Source organism: Ascaphus truei, chromosome 11, assembly GCF_040206685.1.
Source record: "Ascaphus truei isolate aAscTru1 chromosome 11, aAscTru1.hap1, whole genome shotgun sequence".
Classification (NCBI taxonomy): domain Eukaryota; kingdom Metazoa; phylum Chordata; class Amphibia; order Anura; family Ascaphidae; genus Ascaphus; species Ascaphus truei.
The window spans coordinates 6,117,144-6,140,078 of NC_134493.1; the positions used below are offsets into that span (position 1 = coordinate 6,117,144).

Here is a 22,935-nt window from a genome sequence, read left to right on the forward strand (position 1 = left end):
AAAGGAGGGGGAGGGGTGGGAGGGGGGCAATAGGGACCAAAGCACAGTGATCACTTGCTCTCTGAAGTCATTATATGTTCCTGTTAATTTGCGTTTTCTGTTTCTTCCTGGGGTTGTAGCCGTCCTTCCTGCGTTCTTAGCAACCTTCTGTCTTTGGGGCTGTTGTCAACCTGTCCGTCACTATGTGTTGTCAGGACTTCGGCTCTCAAAGGAGAACGCATCTAAAACTATCATTGAAATATCGCGGTAGCATCCACCCCTTGTCTGAGCCAGCCAAGGTGCCCAGACTTTTAGAAAATTTGTGCCAGTGTCATTAACTAGACTCGTTAACTGTTCCATCCGGCAGACATGCCAAATCCTGTTTCTGATCTTAGGGATAATTGGAACTTCTTGTTGCTTCGATAATGCTGCAATCTCGCATCTTGTGGCTGTTGCAAAATGCATGATCAATTTATGTGTCGCATTTGACAGACCCCGGATCCGTCTGCTCAAAAGGAACACCCACATCCAGGGGGATCTCTAAACCGAGAATCCTATGTAACCAATCTCGAATTTGTTCCCAAATCGGGACCACCTTTGTGCAAGACCACAGCATGTGTCGCAAGTCTGCCACTTCCCCACACCGCTTTGGGCAGAGCGGAGAGTAGCCCCTAACAAATTTAGCTAATCAAGTTAGGGTGTAGTACCACCGCATAAGGACCTTATATGCGTTCTCCTTTAAGGTGGTGCAGATTGAACTTTTTGCTGCAGCCTGGATGATCCTGTCCCACTCTTCGTCCTCTAACGTTTCCCCTAGGTCAGACTCCCATTGTCTGATGTGCCGATGTTTGCGCAGAGAGAGCAGCGGTTCTCTCTCTGCTGCAAACACATCTCGCCAGGGGACGGCCTATAGTATCATTGATGTGCATATACAGTACTGTATGTGTATGTTAGGGGTTATAGGGGTTGCTGTTATACAGTATATACTGTATATATACAGTATATACTGCATTACAATTCATGAATTTCTCGGCTTCAAAGACAACAGCTCGCAAACGCCCCCATGCGTTTTTACACGGCATTGCAGTATTGCAGCCAGCCGGAATAAAATGCTTAAATCAGAGCCGCGAATATAACGCTATATACCCCGGGAGAAAATTATACAAAACCGCACATCACCGGGATACTCTGAAATTCGCGGAGCTAGCCAAGTAAAAATAAAGTTGGTCGCCAGTGTACTGTGATTTGGTTGAAATTTATTAGCAGCTTAACCACACTACTGCTGAACAGGTAACTTTAGGGTACTTCCATCTCAGACCTTGTCTCGCTGTGCCCTGGGGGACTTAGAGCTTTGCGACCATATGGGTTCAGGGAGTGGTTCCACGGGCTCCGTATCAGTGGGAGCCTCACCAAAGCCCAACTTGTGCAGGAAGGCGGGCCCTTCCTCCAGCTCCCTCATGGTGATCGCGTTGCCCCCTTTAGCGACTAGGAGGCCGAAGGGAAAGGTCCATCTGTACCTGACCCCCTTCTCCCTCAAGACCCTGGTGACTGGCATCAGGGTTCTACGGCAGGCCAGCGTCACTGGGGATAGGTCCTGAAATATTGTCAGCCTCATTCCCTCGAACTCCACTACAGATAAGGGTCTGGTTTTGTGTAACACTGCCTCCTTTGTCCGGTAATAATGCATATGGAGCACAATGTCCTTGGTTGATCGTTTTGTAGCGGTTTAGCCCGCAAGGCCCGGTTACATCTGTCCATTGCCGGGTAATCTTTTGTTGTGTCAGGGAGCAGTGTCTCTAGCCATTTTATGATGTATTCATCACAGTCCAGTACGGATTCAGGGACGCCTCTACTCCGCAAGTTATTACACCTGTCCCTGTTCACAGAGTCTTCCTGGCGCTCCTTTAATTCATTGATTTGGTCCTGAAGGTCTGCGGTCTGTCTTGTCTTTTGATCGCCCTGATCGACTGATCTACCTTCGTTTCCAGGTCCCCTGTTCTCTCTCCCAGCCCGGTCACTTCTTTCTTCAATTCCTTTATCTCCGCTTGCAGCAGCGTTTTTAAATCAGAATACAGACTTGTAAAATTGCACTGCCGGACCGGCATTAGTGCTTGGCTGTCGGGTTCCTCTTCGTTGCCGTCAGGCTCCGTTTCAGACCCTGCATTTGAAACGGGCGCCATTCCTGCTCCCGCTCCACTCATACGGCTCTCCCGAAGTATTCAGGCAACCCTCTCTTTCTTGCCACTTTGGTGCCTTTCTTGGACATCCTGGGTCTATGCGGTCTCCCCGGAGTGGTTTAGCTTTTTAATAAAGGTTTCTGCAATCGATTATCATAGAGCGAGGCACGGAGCTGATACCTTAGGCGACCATGCGACCATGCTCCTTGCCGTCTCGCATGCGCCTCCTTAAAGAACTTTTTAGGGTTGACCTTACTTTCTATTCCAATCCTTTTTTCTTTTTTTTTTCAACTTAAATTTTATTGAAGAGTCACATGTACATAGGGTGGTTTTTCTTCCACTGTGGTTCCTGTGGAGCCTTATTACCTCCAGACCATCTCTTACAGGGGGGGGGGGAGCTGGGGTCTCCCCAGCCTCGTCCGTGCCCCCCCCCCCGGGACTCCTAGTATCTCTGAGTCAACCCTTCTGTCTATTTTTTTTTTTTTGTGCTGCCGCCCCAAGGGAGAACACATTTCTCTCTATCATTGCCAAATTGTGGACCTTTCTACCCCCGGTATATCTAACTGGCCCAGCCACGGCGTCCAGACTTTCAGATAGTTTTCGCCCGTGTCATTTATGAGGCTGGTCAGCTTCTCCATCTGACAGACCGTCCAGACTCTGTTCCGAATTGCTGCTATCAGTGGAATCGTATTTCGTTTCCAACGTGCTGTGATCTCCCCCCGCATTGCCATTGCGAAGTGAGTTATCAGTTTATGGGCATGCTTGGGTAGGCCTTTTAATGCTCTGTTCAAATGGAAAAGCCACGGGTCTAACGAGACCTCTATGCCTAGGATTCTATTCAGCCAATCTTTGAGTTGTTCCCAGACCCCGACTATTTTGGGGCAGGACCACAGCATGTGCAACAAGTATGCTTGCTGTCCACATTGTCTAGGACACAATGGGGAGTAACTAGGCAGAAATGTAGCTAATTTTGTGGCAGTGTAGTACCATCTCATCATAACTTTATATGCGTTCTCCCATAGGGTCGTGCACATGGAGCTCTTGGAGACTGCCGCTGCGATTTTCGTCCACTCCTCCAGCTCCAGCACTTCCCCCAAGTCTGACTCCCATCTGGCCATGTAACCTAGTTTTTCCGGCACTGCTGCGCCCGAACCGGTTACTTCCTTGTACAACTGTGATATGAGTCCCTTAGTAGTTGTCCCTGATCGACAGAGCTTTTCGAAGTTTGTTAATTGATTAATCGGGTAATGAGCCTGATAAAATGCTCTGATCTGGAGGAATCTAAATAATTTAGCATTTGGGATACTTTTATTTGCTTTCAGAATATCAAATGTTTGTATGCCTCTTCTACCCTCCAAATCTGTTAATCTATTAAGGTGGTTAGCTTTCCAGATTGCGAAGTTGGTACTGATCAATCCCGGAGCAAATAAAGGATTATCCCATAAGGGAGTCATACCTGATTTTTGGTGGGTCAGGTTACATTTAAGTCTTGTGCTCTCCCACACCGAGAGTGAGTTGGTCATTGAGGAAAGCGACAATTTGGTGCTTGATCGCACCTTTTGGGGGAGCCAAATTAGACTTTTCAGTTCAATTGGGGAGCAAATCTCCTTTTCTATCTCGACCCATCTTTTTCAGTCTGGGTCGGCGTGCAATCCTTTTTTCATTATCCATTTTTGCTAATTTGATTGCCCTTTTGCAATTTTTGTTACATTCCTTATAATTCTGATACGATGTCTCTGTCCCTTCTGACTTAAAGAAACATAATACCATAATACAAATAATACAAAGGTACAACATCACAGGTCCCTTCTCTAAGAAGAACCAATGTATACAGACGCATACCAGGTGCTGAAGCATGTACATGGTAACAGTGCTTCCTAACTATCCCTCCCAGACTAATAGGACCTTATCTGGTAATAAACACATAGGTGATTTTCCTGGCTCCCACCATTTGAAATCAGGAACAATTTTACGGTTCACAGATAATTCTGTTATCTCCCTACAAAGAGCACTCTACAACTCTGCACATACAATAAACATAGTCCTGTTGAAAAGGGGAACATAACCCTGGAACTGGGAGTCCCACCAGTTAAGATATATCCCTGTCTTACTAGCATCAGGCATAGAATCAGCAGACATATTTTTAACCATACATTGTTGGGATACATCGGAAAACACATTTTGATCAGCATGCTTACATTTCTGAGACACATTTGCTTCAGCAGACCCACATTTACCCAGACTGTCCAGCTCACCAATGTCCTGATTCTCCATGGGTTCGGTTACCTCCAGAACCAGAGTAATCAAAGAGTCCTGGCACACAGTCCATGCAGTGGCAACAAGCAATAACTGTCCCACTCTCATACTCACTTGCGATCTGTCCCTTGACACCGCTGAAGCCATCACATAGATTGGATCCTCACTGGAACGAAAACATGCGATGCCTCGGATGGTACCATCACCACAGGTAGACTGCCCTCTGCGACAGGCGACTCTGGAACATCAGCAGCAGCCTCCGCAGGGGAAAGAACAGGAACAGTAGAATCCTTTATCAGATGAGGTGCCTACGGCGGCATGGCATCCTCCTCTGCATGGCACTCTGCGACAGACGAATCCGGCACAGCAAACACCTCTTTACTTGGAGACTCAGGAAGGGCAGGTTCTGTAGAGGCGTAGCCGGCGGCGGTAGAAGGGCATCTTCCCCGGCACTACCGACAGGCAAATTCTCCACTTTTGGAAGAGGAATCTCAGGATATATGAGGGGACACCCCCCAGGCATGGCCCTTGGGAGATATAAAGCCAGGGGGGGGTTTCATATTCGCTTATGTCACAGCCTCCGGTGACTATTACGGTATTCGATTATGGATCAACCAAGGCCATGTCATAGATCCGGGCTTTGGCAAACCCTGGGAACTGCTTCAGGGCTATGAATATGTCACTATCCACGGTTCTTAGCGGAACTTGGCCTATGGCCCCGACGTGGTGGAACAGTATCTTGTAGTTCAAGGTCCACTGATAAACCTGCTGCCTGGAAAGTAGCGACATGCTCATTGACTCTGATCCTTTCTCCATTCTCTGTGCAGCTCCAATTGTAATTGCATGCGGATGACCGAGCAGGATCTTGTGCAAGGAGTATTGGTGTCATCTGGATGAGCATCGGCGTGTCTGGGTGCTGGAGGAGGTACACAGGGGTTGTCCCGACGAGCATCGGTGTGGCTGTGTGCTGTAGGATGTGAGCTGGGGGTGTCCAGATGAGCATCTGTGTGGCTGGGTGCTGGAGGAGGTGAGCTGGGGGTGTCCGGATGAGCATCAGGGCAAAGGGTCAGAGGGGGCGGATGTTTGGGAATCTGTGGCGGCTTGATGATGGCATTGAAAAGTCTGGGACGTCCGATTCGGCTTTGGTGGGTGCAGGGGCACTGGAACAGCCTGTCCAAACAACTTCATCATCGATAACTTTGGCTATTTTCTTCTTCACATACAAAGGGTCAGGGATCTTTGCCTTTGGAGCCTTCGGTACCTTTTCTTTAGGCACCTTTGGCTTGGAAACAGCTTCCGCCTTTCGCTTTCTCGTGGTCGGCACTGCAGAAAAAAGCTGGTTCCTGTGTCCGTAGAATTGGGGTTGATCCTTGGAAACAGATGGAAGAATGCACAAGACAGTATCTGGACAAGAGCTCATTAAGATAGAGATCAGCGTGTGGGAGGCTATGCAATTTGTGTCACCTTTTATGCAGTGTCCCTGGTGGCATTTGTTGGTGGTCGTGAACACGAGCTACAGGTGTTAAAGTGGGCGTATAATTTACCTTTAGAGTGTACCTATAAATACACCATCACTTCTGTTGATTCAATGCACATTGAATATGCATTGAATATATATCGAATATACTGTACATACCTCTGTGCTTGATTTATTTTCAAAAGCAGCGATACCGAAGAACGTTATATCAAAGGATCTCAGCATGAGCATACAGGACATGTACAAGAGAGGACACGGAATTGTACAGATCAAATGCTGGTTACTTACTTCGGGCCTCAATTTAACACAAAGCACTATCTGCTATCATGCCCATGGACAGACTAAAAGTGTCAAGAGGAGTCCCCCAGTCACAACAGAGTAAGTATTTTTTATTTTCTTGCTGCAATTACTGTATTACTCTAAAAGCTGCTTGCATATCAAAACGCTTTTTATAAAAACTTGTTTGCTTTGCAATTCTTTTAAACCAAAACAATTACTGAACTAATTTTAGAATAAAATGTATTTCTCTTGCTGCTATTATTACTCTAAAAGCTGCTTGCGTATAAAAATGCTTTTTTTAAAAACTTTTTTTCTTTGCAATTCTTTTAGAGTAAAACAATTACTGAACTAATTTTAGAATAAAATATCAAATGTCTTTTTTCCTCTTGATGCTATTACTCTTAAAGCTTCTTTTATTGCAAAAGAATCATGTCTTTTTCATTTATTTGTTTGGAATTATTTTTGGGCCTAACAAATTGTTCTCTTTTCCTTTTAACTGTAGGATGGCAAAGAGTCTGGTGGATGAAATCAGCAAGGCTAATGATGAGCACTCTGCAGCAACAGTCATGATGGTTCTAGAGAATAGTCACAATATCACTGCATCTGAGACCAGCATCAAGCTGATGAGATGCCAAATGGGATGGACATATGGACGTGTCAAGTACTGTAAGTGTCTTACTGTAGTAAAGTACAGTATAATGCAATAGTATTGTTCTAAGAAGTATAATGCTGCTTTTTACAGCACTGTACCCAATGTGGTGCACTGTACAGTAGCTCCTACAGTGACAGAACAGCATTAATGGTTACTGTGCCGTAGTTCAGTGCAGTATACCTGTAGGCCAGTACAAGTAAAGTGTTGTACAGTAGGTAAAAGTGTGGTTTTACTGTACCTGTAAAATTCTTTCTTGTCATTAGAGTGTATCCTATGATAAGGGAGGCCAGAAAGATAAAAAGAGTGGACCAAGCACGGGCATGGATCGAAAGTGGCAAGAATTTTCATGATGTTATCTTTTCTGATGAGACACCAGCTCTTGAGAGATTTGTCACTTTTGCATTCCCCCCCAAAAAATGGCCCAAGCACCCACTGAAGATGCATGTGTAGGGTGCTCTCTCTAGATGTGAACAAGGATGCATAGTGATATTTGAAGGTAATGTACAGTAATGCACAAAGTCACATGCTGTAGCATCATGCACTGTAGTAGTTTTTTCTGTACCATATTGTAAAGTATTTCAATCCTTTTAATTTTTTTCTCTTGATCCAGATATCATGGATAAAGTATTCTTCCAAGAGTAAATTGTAACCCATATTGTTAAATACATTAGGTATGATTTCCCATCTGGTGTCACCGGTTCTTCCAGGACAATGACCCAAAACATACCGCCTCTCCTGGCTATATTCTTGCTAGTGGGATCAACTGGGTAAAGATGCCACCGGAGTAAGTGCTCCAGTGTACAGTAACCTTTCCTCATTGTTTTAAACTGTTTTTATCTTTGAATCCAATTCGCCATTTTTTGTCCCTATCATTTCAGATCACCAGATTTGAACCGTATAGAACTGGTGTGGCATGCGCTGAAGGATCATTTAAGAAAGGTTGTGAAACCGGCCAACAAGTATGATTTAGTAAAATGAGTAAAGAGTTTCTGGAGAGACATACTGACTGTACAAAAATGCAACAACTACATTAACTTTATTAGCAGGGTTTTGCCTGTTCTCTTAGAGCGCATTGGGAATGACACCGGCATGTAGTAAGGTACTGTAGTAAGGTAAGTACAGGTACAGTAAGTCTAGTACAGTTAAGTATGGTACTAACAAGAACCCGTTTAAATGTAAGCCTTATATTAAAGGTAATTGAACGTTCACAATTTTATGTCTGCGCTTAATCTCCCCTTTGTATATATTTATTTATCTTATTTATAAAATGTTTTACCAGGAGGTAGTACATTAAGAGTTACCTCTCATTTTCAAGTATGCCCTGGGCATAGAGTTAATATGACAACTATTATGTACAGTATGTGCAGTACTTATATTTGACATGTGTGAATTACCTATTTGTTATTTGAAGTTACATTTTATTTGTTTGTGTGGCTGTCAATAGTGTTAAACAATCAAGGCCTTCAATACACTAATCCTGCAATCATTTATTTTTCTTTCACAGGAGAGGCTGGAAGTGGGGGTGGTTGGGGGTGTCCAATCTTATTGTCCTGTGTGCATAATAAGGCAATAGTTTGGCCCAATCCCCCACTCTCTCAATGAAAAAATAAATCCATGGTCATTTACACAGGGTGACTCGGCTAAGCACCATGGAACTAAAGACCCCTTTGAACGTGAAATGTATTCTTGTAGTCAGCTGTAACAATTGTTTGTTAAATTAATATTAATAGTGTGAAGGGGAGGTGTTGATAACAAGTCAAATGAATTTTGCTTGGCTTTGTGTATGGGGAGGGTGGGGGGAGAAGGTGCAACTCAATTGCCCTGTCTTGGTCTAATGCCGGGATGAGCATGAAGGATTAGAAAGAAACTGTTTGAACTGTTTCAAAATGTAATAACAGTTATCGCTCCCAGAGACCATGTTTGTGTGTGTGGAATACAGCAGAGACTGCGACTATTCTAACACAAACAAGTGGCAATCGCCAAAAAGACCCAGGTACACCCAGGTACATGCTGGATACATGCCTTAAACTTGCCTTAAACTAAACCCAGCATTTCTGCATTGATTAATGGCCCATCAGATTAACAGCGGGGGTCCCTGGCAGTCCCATTCAAACTGAATGGGACTGTCAGGGACCCCTGCTGTGTTAATCCTATGGGTCATTAATCAATGCAGAAATGCCTTAAACTTGCCTTAAACTAGCCAGGTTGCACCCAGCACACACCCAGAATGTAACCAGGCTAGTTTAAGGCAAGCTTTAGAATAGTCATGGTCTCGTCTATATTTCAATAAACAGTATGAAACGAAGACCAAGCCTACCAAAGGTTGAGAATGTTGGTATTGAATACATACTGTAGCCCCTACCATCTGTTTCCTACGCGAGATAAATTGCACATGCCAAGTCTGAGAATACTGCAATATGCCATCTCACTGAGAAATAAAAAGGTAGTGATTATAAAAATGGCAAAATTGATTAAATATGAAAGAATTGCATCACATAATGTAATTAAACTTAAAATCCCACATTATTCCCTTCTCGAGAAAAACATTTCTTTTACTTTACTTTTTTTTTGTTTGTTGGATTTCTATGTCTGATTGGCAGTGATGACTTTCTAAATAATTATTTTGAGAAGTTCAGTGTCTCATTATTTGTGAAAGCATTATACAGTACATCCCATTAACCAGGAAGTGGAATAAAAGCATGAAACATCTCGGTGTGAAATTTTATTACAGGTTATGCCATGTAATTGTGCATTGTGTGTTGTCCAAAATAATAGCTTGGCAAAAGTTTTCAAATCGTGAAGCTAGTAATACTGACTGTATAAAGGTAAAAAAGGCAACGTTTTAAAAAAAGTGATATTAGAGTTCCATCGAACTTCATCCTTATCTTTTGACGCTTGATTTAAAAGTTTTTTTTCTGGGGGGAAAAAAATATCCTATAAGAACTAGTAGTGCGCATCTGTTAAGTCACACTCTAGTGCGCATGTGTACAAGCATTGATGGGATATGGCAGGCATACACTATAATGTAGTGTCATTAGGAATTAAAGTTACTACTGTATAGTACATTATATTTACCTTCATTATAAACCTTGCCAACCAGGTGGAGATGACCCAATGTCAGAGGTGTATCGTGCGTACAAGCTGGGTTCACTCATGTAGTCTGCCTTAAAGTTAAAAGGTGCCTACTGAAGCTAGTAATCAGGCAGGGCCAGGTAGAAAGGATTGAGGTTCAAAAGGTTTTCAGTGATGGTTGGCCCGTTATTGCTATCGTATATGTAAGCCAGTGGTGGAACTTACAGTTTCAGGAAGTACAAGTTTTAAACGGATTAAACTTGACTTGTCTCCTTTTGAAGTCGCCATGATCAAACATACTGGCAAAAGCTGGGAGCACTGAACAATAACCTCTGGTACTTCCCGGAGGAGGGGCTGAGCAAAAAAAAGCATTCACAGTTAAAGTTTGCGTTATTGAACTCTTCCAACCACGAAGTGGTGAAAATTTGAAGAAATCCCATTTGTCAATGAAGTAGCTATATATCTCTGCTAAAGATAACTTATCTGTTCACGCATTCATTTCAGAAAAAAAAAAAATATGCCTAACTGCAGTCCAGTTTAGTATGACTTGACATGATGTTCAGTGTATGTCAATTTAGCAATAGTGACGGAAGATTAATGAGTGAATGCCATGTGGAATACACTAGACTTTACTAAAACTGCTCAGAGAAATGATCGGATAACGGCCGCTGCATTTCTACTATCCATGTTTGAATTCCTTGGGGCATGAATTATTCAGAAAATACATTTTTTTGTAGAGATATTTTTTTGCTAGGGGTTGTTTTACCATGTTAGTAATTTTGTGAACATTTTATATTTAGGTTTGAATTTCAGGTGTGAAAAGTCTTGCAAATGTGGGTTCTGTATGGCCACTAAAGTATGTAAACCTACATATATGGTATCAGTGTAATCAAGAGATATATGGCAATAATATTTTGTAATCATTTTAATTAATTGGATGCATTTGTTAGAGCTATCTGGGACAAAATTAAGAAAATAAGTAGATTTATATGAAACCTTGTGCTAAAAAAACCATTATATAATCTTCATGGGTACATAGAAAGCTGCTCACAGGAATCATACCTGCACAAATACTTACCAAAAGTATGGCCACATACTGTAGTTGCAAAACCGTGTGCATAGAAGGGGATAACCAAGCCAGAGCATTATTAGCCAATAAGGTTATGTTCTGAGTGTATTATTTCTATTGTAGTCTAAATATATATTGGGGCGGAGGGGGGGTCAAAAATAATATAGACACTTGTGTAGCCATATTGATTTTTTTATTAACAACCTAGTCTACAATTTCTTGAACTTTTGTTTCACTTCTTTAACACTTCTACGTTTTCTTTTGAACTTTTGCTGCACATATTGTTTATTACAATAAAATTGTACACACCCTGAGAGCTGCTGTTCTCACTGTCTGTATGATGAGTGCTATATCTAGAATTCAAAAGTTGGCACAGTGCCAGAAATTCAGGTAATTACTGGAAGAGAAAAACAGAAATTCACCAGGCGCTCCCACAGGTGTCAGGGATAAACACTAAAGTAGCAAAAAATGTTGCAGGGGGAACAGAAAAAGAGTACAAACGGTTAACAGGATGCAGCTCAACCTTCACTGGATCCTCCTTGTTGATCCTTGTGGTGAAATGGTGTATAGAAGTCAGGGAGCGCAGTTCACTGATGAAGTTATATGTAAAATAGAACACAATAATAGTGCAACCCTGTCTGAAAGGGTTAACCCTAAACAGCTTCACAGCAGAGACATATAGATAAGCAAATTCCTTACTGCAGATATAGCAGATAGGTGGGTGGGTTCCTTACTGCAGATGGAACCAATGGATGAATCAGCAATGAAATCAATGCTAAACAACACACAGAAGGAAGGGCAAGGAATCACTATACTGGTGTAGCAGGGATAATAATAGAAACCACTCAAATGATGTAATGTACATCAAAAACAGTATATTGTTGTGCAATAAACCGCAGCAGCGGTAGGCAATACACACTTACAGGAAAAACCCTCAAATAGGGCATGTGGCAAGGCAGAAAGCATCCTGGTAATGGGGGTAGGTGTACCAACTGGTGACGCTGGTAGTGCAGAGGATTCGCTGCGTCTTGTGGCTCCTCCTCTCTCCGTGATAACAGCACTTCCAGGTACACCCCCTTCAAACTGGGAACTCCACGTGATGGCTCCCAGTCTAAGTCTCAGCAACAGCCAATCACACAGGAATCTGCTCTCAACGTGTGACCACTTCCGCGTTTGGCCAGCAGCTTTGTCAGGACAGTAAGATTGGCTGTTGCTGCGACTGAGACTGGGGGCCGTCACGTGGAGTTCCCAGTTGGAAGGGGGTGTACCCGGAAGTGCTGTGATCGCGGAGAGAGGTGGAGCCGCAAGATGCAGTGAATCCTCTGCTTCACCTATTTGAGAGCATTTCCTGTAAGTGGGTATTGCCTACCACTGCTGAGGTTTATTGCACAACAATATACTGTTTTTGATGTACATTACCTCATTTGAGTGGTTTCTATTATAATCACTGCTACACCAGTATAGTGATTCCTTGCCCTGCCTTCTGTGTGCTGTTTAGCATTGATTTCATTGTGATTCACCTGAGATCAGACTCCAAAAGACTGTTCATGGTCCCAAGGCTCAACAAAGTATCCAGACGTTGCTCCTTCTCCTTCCGTGCACCCCAAAACTGGAACAACCTACCAGAGACCCTCACATCCACCACCAGTTTAAGTTCTTTCAAATCTAAGGCTGTCTCACATTTTAACCTGGTCTGTAACTGTTTCATACGCTCATAATATATATTTTCTTTAACTGTGCATGCAATGATTTGTATATAATGTATACCTTGTTCATTTATGTAACTGTACTTGTAACCATGTATTATTTGTTTTTCTCTGTGCCCAGGACATACTTGAAAACGAGAGGTAACTCTCAATGTATTACTTCCTGGTAAAATATTTTTTAAATAAATAAATAAATTCATCCATTGGTTTCATCTGCAGTAAGGAACCCACCTATCTGCTATATCTGCAGTAGGGAATTTGCTTTTCTATATATCTCTGCTGTGAAGCTGTTTAGGGTTAACCCTTTCAGACAGGGTTGCACTATTATTGTGTTCTGTTTTACATATCTCTTCATCGGTGAACTGCACTCCCTAACTTCTGTACACCAATTACTGGAAGAATAATTCCTTTGATTCAACTAATGAGCTTTCAGAGCTCATGAAATTATCAGTGTCCTATACATTTTTTTTTAACTCTGCATTCTTACTATAAAGAAATATGATCACTCGCAGTCAAGGGGGTTATTCATTAAACTACAATATTACCAATTAAAGTCAATGGGAGTGTCCATTCGATTGTGCACCGTTCAGCACTATAACAGTATAATGAATATTCCCCTATGAGTTAAGTGCTCAGTACAAACCTTTTTGGCATTTTTGTTCTTTCTGTATAAATAAATAACATACCTGGCTTTATTCTATGTATCTCATTATACAAGGAGGGGGCTGCTAACAACATGCATGCAAATCTGGACAATGCTCTAGACGAAGACGCAAAGAAGACAGAGGAAGAAGGAAAAGGGACAAGACACGAGCCCTTCAAAAGAAAACACAGATAAGTGTCTTCTTTTTTTCTGGCCTCCACTTTCTTATGATTCCTTTTACACTTTGATATTTTAATAGTTCACTGCTGATGAACGTAGAGCAATGGTTAATTGGGATAGATTTGGAACATATAAACTAATATAACCCACAATACTCCAACCTGAATAGTTCAACATTGTGTCAGGGTTTTCATGGATATCCTGCTCCTAGCCACAGTTCCTTTTCTGTCCACCAGGTGTGTTGCTGTTTCTATCTGCTCTGGGTTTTCCTCTGTCTCCTCTTGGGTTTGCCTGTCTTCTATCCCTGCTTTCCTTTATAGTTTCCTGTTTCCTGTTCCTATTTGCCTTTGCTTTGTGTTCCCTGACCTCTGCCTGAACCTGTGCCTTTATTTGTCCTGTGCCATTCAATAAAGGCCTGCTACTAAGCTTGTACCCGTCTGTTCCTTGCCCTACCCCTGCCATAGTCTCTGTCCTTGTGGAATCAACTGTTGCTCCCTATATATGTATATGGACTTCATTGGGACACCTTACATCATTTACGTTGTGAGGGTGTGAGGATCTGTGAAACTCACCACTCTCGGCACGCCTGCTGCCCGCCCCGCGATCGAGTGCTTCACTGCTCCCTCTCCCTGTAGTGCACTATCAGGACCACACTCCTCCAGCTGCCGGACTACGGGTGCATGCGCATCATGTGCAGACATAAGTACGGAGTCTCCTGGTCCCGCCTCTAGGTTGTGCCTGCGTGGGGGCATCATTGGCACACCGCGCATGCACGTAATACGTGCTCAGCAAGTTCCCGCTCTGCGTCATCAACCCACAGCTGCTATTCTGCTCTCACCTGTCTCCTGTATCATTGCAATCAACCACAACCCGCACTGACGGCGTGCCTCCGCTCTGCTCCACACTCATTGGCTCTTCTCCCTGTTATATGCTCAGCCGGTCCACTGACTCATCAGCCAGTGATAAATCTTTGTCATACAAAGTGTTCAACGCTCTCCTTGTTCCTGCTGCCTTGCCTAGTGCTCTTGTTCCTAGATCTCTGTTCCTGACCTGGCTATCACTTGGACTCCGCTCTTCTGTACTCCTGACCCCGGCTACCATCAACGATCCGCACCTCTCCAACCCAGACCTCGGCATATGCATCATGACTACTCTCATTTCTCCAATCCTGACCTTGGCTAATAGTACCTGCAACGATCCGTAACTCTCCAACCCAGACCCCAGCAAATATCTAGACTATCTGTACCTCTGTAACCCTGACCCAGCTACCTCAACCAATCTACACTCCAGACGTGCCCACACAGCTGTGGGTTGGTGTTTATATAATCCCCACCTCGGCCTCGCGGTCCCACCTTGTTTGTGGTGAGCACTCCATGACAGTATGCTCAGCCCCACAAACATGGACCCCGCCGAGGTGGGGAGAGTCTTGAGCACACACGCCAACATGTTTTCCTAGATAGAGAAATACTGTATCTAGAACAGAACGACCGACGCATGGACCTGTTAAAGCAGAATCTCCTGTCTCTCACTGACCGGGTGCAAGCCCTTCTTCCTAGTCCTGTCCCTTCCGGTTCTTCTGCTACCTTATGTCTTTGACTATGACATCTGAACCTCGACTCCCTACACCCAACCGCTATGCTGGAGAACCACATGGATGTCGAGGGTTCTTGAACCAATGCTTCATCCAGTTCAAAATTATGCCCTCTCGTTTTCCTTCTCAAAGATCCAAGGTGGCGTATATTTTTTCGCTACTCACTGATGATGCCCTGGCCTGGGCTTCCCCCAACTGGGAACAAAGATAGGACCTAACGTAGGCTATCGGACAATTCACCAGGGAATTCCGCAAAGTCTTTGACACACCTGGTTGCAAGGTAACTGTTGCTTCTTCTCTTTTTCACATTTCCCAGGGAAACAGCCCTGTCGCCAGATACCCTCTTGAGTTGCGTACCATCGCTGCAGAGACCGGATGGAATAATGAGGCATTGTCATCTGCCTTCTGGTAGGGTCTCTCTGAGGCACTAAAGGATGAACTCGCAGCACAAGAGCGCCCAACCGACCTTGAGAAACTTATCGCCATCTGTATCTACGTAGAGCAACTGTTGCAAGAAAGGAGGTCCGAATGATCCTGTCATCACCAACTCACTACCAGATCATCTTCCCTCCACTTCGGTATGGCGGTATCTTCTCAAGCCGATACTCCTGAACCCATGCGACTAGGTGGCAATAAATTATCTTCTACTGAGAAGCAACTCCAACACAGCGCCGGTCTTTGCCTGTATTGTGGCAATCCCGGACATCAGGTTCTCCATTGTCCCCACAAGTTGGGAAAAGCCACCTCCCAATGAGGTACAGGGGAATCACATTACGAACACCCTCCACCTCCTCCATCACAAAGAAGACATTGCCAACCAGGATATTAATCCCGGTATCACTGACCGGTGAGAGTTTTCATACCACCACCCTAGCATTTGTGGACTTCTGGGTTCAGGAGACAACTTTATTGATCAAGGCTTCCCTGAAAGAAACAATATCCCTCTCGTCCACAAGAAGTGCCCGTTAGGCTTAGAAGCTATCGATGGTCAACCACTACAACCAGCCTTCATATCCTTAAAGACTATTGCTTTCCACTTGCAGACAGGTGACGATCATATGGAGGAGATCCATCTGTACGTGATTCACACCTCTTCCGTCGAAGTGATCCTTGGCCTCTCATGGCTTCAACGTCACAACCCCCGAATTGATTGGACCGATAAAGAACCTGTTCTGTGGAGCACTCCTTGTGCTGAAAATTGCTCGGTGCTCATCCAAAGGATATGCAGATTGGCTGCCCCTGGTGATAAGCAGAGTTCCCTACCTGAGGTACATACTGAATTCTGTGATGTTTTCAACAAGGCACAGTCAGAAGTCCTACCACCGCATCGCCCCTTCGACTGTCCCATAGACCTTTTACCTGGTTCTGTTCTTCCTAGGGGAAGGTCTTATCCACTCTCTCTTCTGGAGACGAAAGCCATGAGTTACTACTTTCAAGAAAATCTTAAGAAGGGGTTCATTCGGAAATCTTCATCTCCAGCCGGAGCAGGATTCTAGTTTGTTAAAAAGAAGGACGGGTCCCTTCATTCCTGCATCGATTATAGAGGTCTTAACAAGATCACCGTAAAGAATCGTTACTAATTACCATCTCTGAACTTTTTTGACCGCCTTCAAGGGGCTTCCATCTTCACCAAGTTGGAGTTACGTAGTGCCTAGAATTAAGTGAGAATTCGCCAGTGTGACGAATGGAAAATGGCCTTCAACACACGAAACGGCCATTATGAGTACCTTGTCATGCCCTTTGGCCTCTGCAATGCCCCTGCCATCTTTCAAGACTTTGTCAACGAAATTTTCAGGGATCTCCTTAACCAGTTTCTTATTGTGTACTTGGACGACATAATAATTTTCTCCAGATCCGTTCAAGAACATAAAAAGTTAAATACACGCTGGCCGTCAAAAGTCTCCTTTGAAATCCCTGTCCAATGCTGCTCCCTGTCTCCCGTGATCAGCGGGGCTTGAGAAGACTCACACACATAAAAACAAAAAGAATGGGGGCGCAGAAAAGAGGAAAATGATCACTAAAACTGCAAAATAAATCCATTTATAATAGCATTAAAATAACAAGTACAAGACTTCCCATTTTTATTTTATCATATGGATCCAAGTACACCGAACAGGTAAATCACTCAAACGGAAGGTCCGTAGTCCAGGCAGAATCCCCCTCTCCGGATCGCAGTTGGCGTGTGCTGAGGGGAAGTCCTAAACCGACATCCACGTGTGGTGATTCCTATTTGGCCTACACGAGTGCAGGACATTCCGTTTGAGTTATTTACCTGATGGCGTGCCTCCGCTCTGCTCCACACTCCTTGGCTCTTATATGCTTAGCCTGCCCACTGGATCATCGGCTGAGCATAAACCTTTGTCATTCAAAGTTTTCACCACTCTCCTTGTTCCTGCTGCCTTGCCTCGTGCTCTTGTTCCTAGATCTCTGTTCCTGACCCGGCTATCTCTTGGACTCTGCTCTTCTGTACTCTTTTCACTGACTACCATCGACGATCCGTAACTTTCCAACCCAGACCTCGGCATACGTACCACGACTACTCTCATCTCTCCAATCCTGGCCTCGGCTAATAGTACACTACAACTGCCTCGGCTAATAGTACCTGCAATGATCCGTACCTCTCCAACCCAGACCCCGGCAAGTGTCCTGACTATCCGTACCTCTGTAACCCTGACCCGGTACCTTGACCAATCTACACTCCAAGCGTGCCCACGTGGCTGTGGCTTGGTGTCTATCTAATCCCCACCTCGGCCTCGCGGTCCCGCCATGTTTGTGGTGAGCCCTCCGTGACAGAGGGAGACCATCAACCTTGCCCCATTGTTTGAACACTCTGTAGCCTCAGAATCCATAATTGGACTTTTCTAACCCTTTCAATAAAGGCCTGCTACTAGACTTGTCCCTGTCTGTTCCTTGCTCTACCCCTGCCATAGCTTGTCCCTGTGGAGTCCCTTCCCTGTGACCTCAACTACGATTCTTGCTGCCTGCCTTGGACCCCTGCTTGTGACCCTGACTATGAGGCCTGCTGCCTGCCTTGGACCCCTGCTTGTGACCCCGACTATAATTCTTGCCGCCTGCCCTAGACCCTTGCCTGTGAACCCGACACGTCCTTGCCTGCCACTTGCTGTTATTGCTACTGAGGTCTTACCCGCACCTAAAGTCTTGACATATTGTTTTTAGTAAATAAGACTACGCTTACATTCAGGGAAATATTTTGTTTTAGGAAAACATTGTATTTTTAGACCTTTCTCCCTCCAATAGAAAGGTTAAGAGAGCGTTTGCAGGCGTAAAAATAATTTGGTGAAATAATTTAGCTTAATGACCCCTGCTAATAAGGAGAGAGACAGATAATTATTGAATGACATCATTTGTCATATTGGATGTAACATTGGGGATTTTTTGTCTTGTGTTGTATACATTGTCACAATCCAAATAGCACTCCTTGTGACACATATATATGGTGTGGTGGCTTTGGGTTCTGAGCTTGCAGCAGTTGTGTGTAATTATAATACATTACAGAAATAAATGCACCAACCAGAATTGAAATTAATATGGAAATCCTCCCCTGAAAAGCTTACAGCCTGATTGTTGGCTTCTAATACTGTGATAATTAAACTTTTAAGAAAATCATGCAGTACTTGCATTTATAGGAGTAAAGATAAACCAAGCTCACACTTTACTGGGGATCCCAAAGGGGCAGCTGATCCGACTTAAATAAATGACGACTTCGTTAAACAATCTCGAGATTTGTTAGCTCGTTTTGAAGCCAGGGGCTTCGCAGTTCACACCCTTGAGAAGTAATTTCTAGAGGTTAATGCCATGGACAGAACACTCTTGTTACAAAATAAGCAGAGAAAAAGTAGCGTTTTCAAATCCTCATTGTTTATTACAAAATATAATAAACAAACAATCAAATCAAAAAGATTTTTGACAAGAATTGGGGGGTTTTGTCTGCCGATCCAGCTTTAAAATCAATATATATGGAAGGCCCCAAATTTGTCTTTAAAAGGGCAAAGACTATTGCTAATTATGTTTCCCCTAGTTTATTCCAAGCTCAGAAGAAACCTCTCTGCCCAAAAGGCAGTTTTAAATGCAAATCATGCAAACATACAGTATGCCTATCTCTGAGTTTGTGTCCACCTCAACAGGAAATAAATACAGTGTGAAAATATTTATCAACTGCAATACCACATTCGTTATCTTTCTTCTAAGATGCGGATGTGGGACACTGGATGGTTTGTGTCAAGTGACGTGATGAGACGCATGTGTTCTAATATGCGGACCTTGGTTCATTCTTACATTAAATATAACCGTGTATAACATCATGGGAATTTAAGTTTTAGTTATTTATGTTCATATGTGCTCATGAGGCACTTTATGAGATCATTAAATGGGCACTGCAAGTCAGTACAATTGCTCTCAGCTATACACATTGGGTTTCCTCCTTCCCTTCCTCCCCCTTCCCCTCCCCTCTCCCCCTCCTTCCCCCCCTCCCGTTTCCTTTCCCCCCCTCTCCGTTCCCCCCCCCCCCTCTCCTTCCCCCCCTCTCCTCCCCCCCCTCTCCTTCCCCCCCCCCCTCTCCTTTCCCCCCCCCTCTCCTTCCCCTCCCCCCCCCTCTCCTCTCCCCCTCTCCTTTCCCCCCTCCCTCTCCTTCCCCCCCCCCTCTCCTTTCCCCCCCCTCTCCTTCCCCCCCCTCTCCTTCCCCCCCCCTCTCCTTTCCCCTCACCCCTTTTCCCTTCCTTTCCCTGCTTTCCTCTGCTTTCCTCTCCCCTTTTTTCTTTCCCCTCCCCTGCCCCCCCTCTTTTTCTTTCCCCTCGCCCTTCCTCCACCCCTCCTTTTCCTCCCTCTTTTGCCATAGGGAATACCCTTTAAGTATATCCTGAGTCTATCTAAATTATTAAGTTTAAAAATAAATACAAATGACATGTCTCTTGCTACAAATTTGAGATATATACAGTTATACTATATTATATTACATGTGATCTGTTTTTTTACTTCTCCTCCTTTCAATTTATCCACTCGGGATTTGTCAAAATCCATTTTCTATATGCATTATTTAACCAATGATTATATATTCAGGTTTCTATTGATTAAATTCAATTTAGAATGTTATGAGTATAATGAAACTGCTATATAATAAGTGTAATGGTACATCTTTAGCTTCTTAGTTAAGAGTTCAGTTTCTAGGTTGTTTGCCTCACAAATAGGCTTCACACAAATAAGTGGCTTTCTTTAACATACAAATAGCGCTTTTTCAGTTGCTTTGTTTTTAATTTCTTAAGGCATTTACTGGGTAACATTCCACTTCCCATTGCCTTAAACAATGTTTTAATGTCTTGTTTGTTGTTTTAAACCATTTTCTTGTGGGACACTGCTGGTTTGTTCATTTGTTAAAAAACGTTTGTAAATAAAGTTTTCACTATTTTGAATACCGACGCTTGCGCGCTGACGTCATAGTACCTGCGTCATGTGATAAACCAGGAAGTGGACTGGACAAATCGGGCCAAACTTCAGTATTTAAACAGTCCGGTAAGGGTCCCTTAGCTTCCTTGATAAAGGGCTTTTTTTGCCTGAAACGTGTAGGTGCTGCTGACAGGCCTATATGTCCATGTTTGTTTCCTTCAATTAATACATTTTTCAATACTCTGGGACAACTCTCTCTCTGCTTAAACATTTTTTCAATGGAGACATAGTGCTCTGCCTTCCTCTCTTCCTTTTACAAGCTCACACTTACCGGCCAATTTACCAACATGGACCAGTCCCACTATGCCTTCCCTCTCAGGCACAAACATGACCTAAATTATACCAGATACATATAAAAAATCAAAAACGCTAATCCAGGTAAACAAAACAAAAGTACCAAACAAATATCAACAAGATAGTGTATAACATAATTAAACAATACTTAGAATGTGAATAATAGTGGCATATTAAATCAGGAGAAAGTTACAAATTGCAATTAAATACATACATTTATCAGTAAAAATAAATTCCCTCTTGTGCTGCCCACCAGTATGGGGATCTCCCAAGGATCCAATAGTAACTATAATCTTATTAAACCATGGAGCACAGAAGGGTCCAAATTATACACAACATGCAAACAACAAATCCACAAAATAAAAAAGGAGAAAAAAAATAAAATTTCTCCATTGCCTCCTGGGTCAGAGGGATCTGCCAGTACCCCCATGACAAATCTATGGTAGTCACATACCTTGCCCCTGCAAGCTCATCTAAAAGCTTGTCCATGAGGGGTATGGGATAGTCATCCGATACCATCTGAGCGCTGATCTGTTGGTAGTGCAAACAGAATCGGGTGGTCCTGTCCTTCTTAGGTACCAGGACTACTGGTGAAGCCCAAAGACTCTGAGACAGTACTATTACCCCTAGGTCCAGCATCTCTTCTACCTCCTCCTCTATGCTCCGCTTCAATTCTGCAGATACCCGATAGGCATTCTTATGCAGAGGTCTCTGATCCCTGGTGTGGACTGGGTGATCAGTAATGTGGGTCCTGCCGGGCTTATCTGTGAATAAGACCTTATACTTTTCTAACATGGCTTGTGCATGCCCCTGCTGGGATGCCTCAGACTGGGGACCTATCCCTACCTGCTCTACTGTGCCTCCCTTCCTAGCTTCCCCTAGGAGATCAGGCAGAACGTGGCTCGCCAGGCCCCCCATCAGTGTGCTACAGATAGCCAGCACTGATAGCTCACTTGTGAAATATGCTTTCAACATATTGTGACGGCTCAGTCCCAGCGTAGGATCTTATGTCAAGATCAAAGGCAGGAAAAATTAACATTTGCGCACAAGAGGGTTGATTTACAAGGTACAAATCAGGAACAAGATAAAATCATAACACAAAACAGAAACAAAAGACCTAACTCCTTTCAGGAATTCTGACTAATACAGCTAAGTCCTTAACTAACAGTGGGAGAACTAACCTCTTTCCCCACTTTACACTCTGTACCTGCAGCATTCCACTTGCAGTCTCTCACAGGGCTGTCTGTGTATGTGCCTTCAGATCAGCACAGGAAACTGTCTACGTTGCCTTTTACATGGTACCTGATTAATTAAGGCTCAGGTGTGAGGGAAAGGAACACACCCTGGGAGGTGCTGGGTCCTATGTACCTCCCCTCAAACACCTTTTGCTTCAGTACATCACATATCCCCTCCCCCCCTTTTCTCAATCGTCAACAGGTGAGCACTTGTAAATAGGGAAGTGTATACTCTGGACAATGCGTTGGCATTTCCATGCTTGGAGCCTGGCCTGTGTTCAACTGTGAATTGAAACCCCTGGAGACTCAAGAACCAGCGAGTTACGCAATCATTTTTTTCCTTTATTTTGCTGCAGATACTTCAAAGGTGCATGGTCCATTATTAGTGTAATTTTTTTCCCTATGAAATATTATTTATGAGTCTCCAACGCCGATTTGATGGCCAAGCCCTCTTTCTCAACAGTGGCATATCTTTTCTCATGGACAGTTAGCTTTTGGCTAACATATATGATGGGGTGTTCCTCCGTTCTGACTCTTTGTGACACACCTTGATAAAGGGCGCACGGCCCGAAACACGTAGGTGAGCATTTTCTGGGTCATCCAGGGGTGATGTTTGATCCCTTCATTCAATAAAAGTATTGTTTTGCTACCAATGACCTCCTCCACCATTTGTAGGCAGTGCACTGCCTTTGTTCACCCATTTTCTCTTTGTGACAGCAGGAAGGTGGAAGAGAAGAAAACAACGGAGCACTAATATCCAGCAACCAAAACAGAAGAACCACCAGGAAGCGTTCCCATAAAATAAGCTAATTTAATGAAATCAGAATTAGATACCACACACACCAACACGTTTCAGACTATTAAT

General features: G+C 43.8%; 1 protein-coding gene across 13 annotated transcripts in view; it reads left to right on the forward strand.

Annotated features, from left to right (window-relative positions):
* Positions 1-22,935, forward strand: part of LOC142463021 (uncharacterized) — a 241,942-nt gene that overhangs the window by 11,619 nt on the left and 207,388 nt on the right. For 6 of the 13 annotated variants that reach the window (XM_075565214.1, XM_075565225.1, XM_075565223.1 and 3 more), the window contains one exon: positions 13,386-13,497. The exons of 1 other annotated variant lie outside the window; for it this stretch is intronic. In XM_075565214.1, coding sequence (XP_075421329.1) covers positions 13,404-13,497 — 94 coding nt within the window. In that variant the 5' untranslated portion in view covers positions 13,386-13,403. Of the gene's footprint in view, positions 1-5,239; positions 5,440-13,385; positions 13,506-22,935 lie in introns of those variants that run through there. 6 more of the 13 variants (XR_012787339.1, XR_012787338.1, XM_075565218.1 and 3 more) reach the window with 5 other exon arrangements.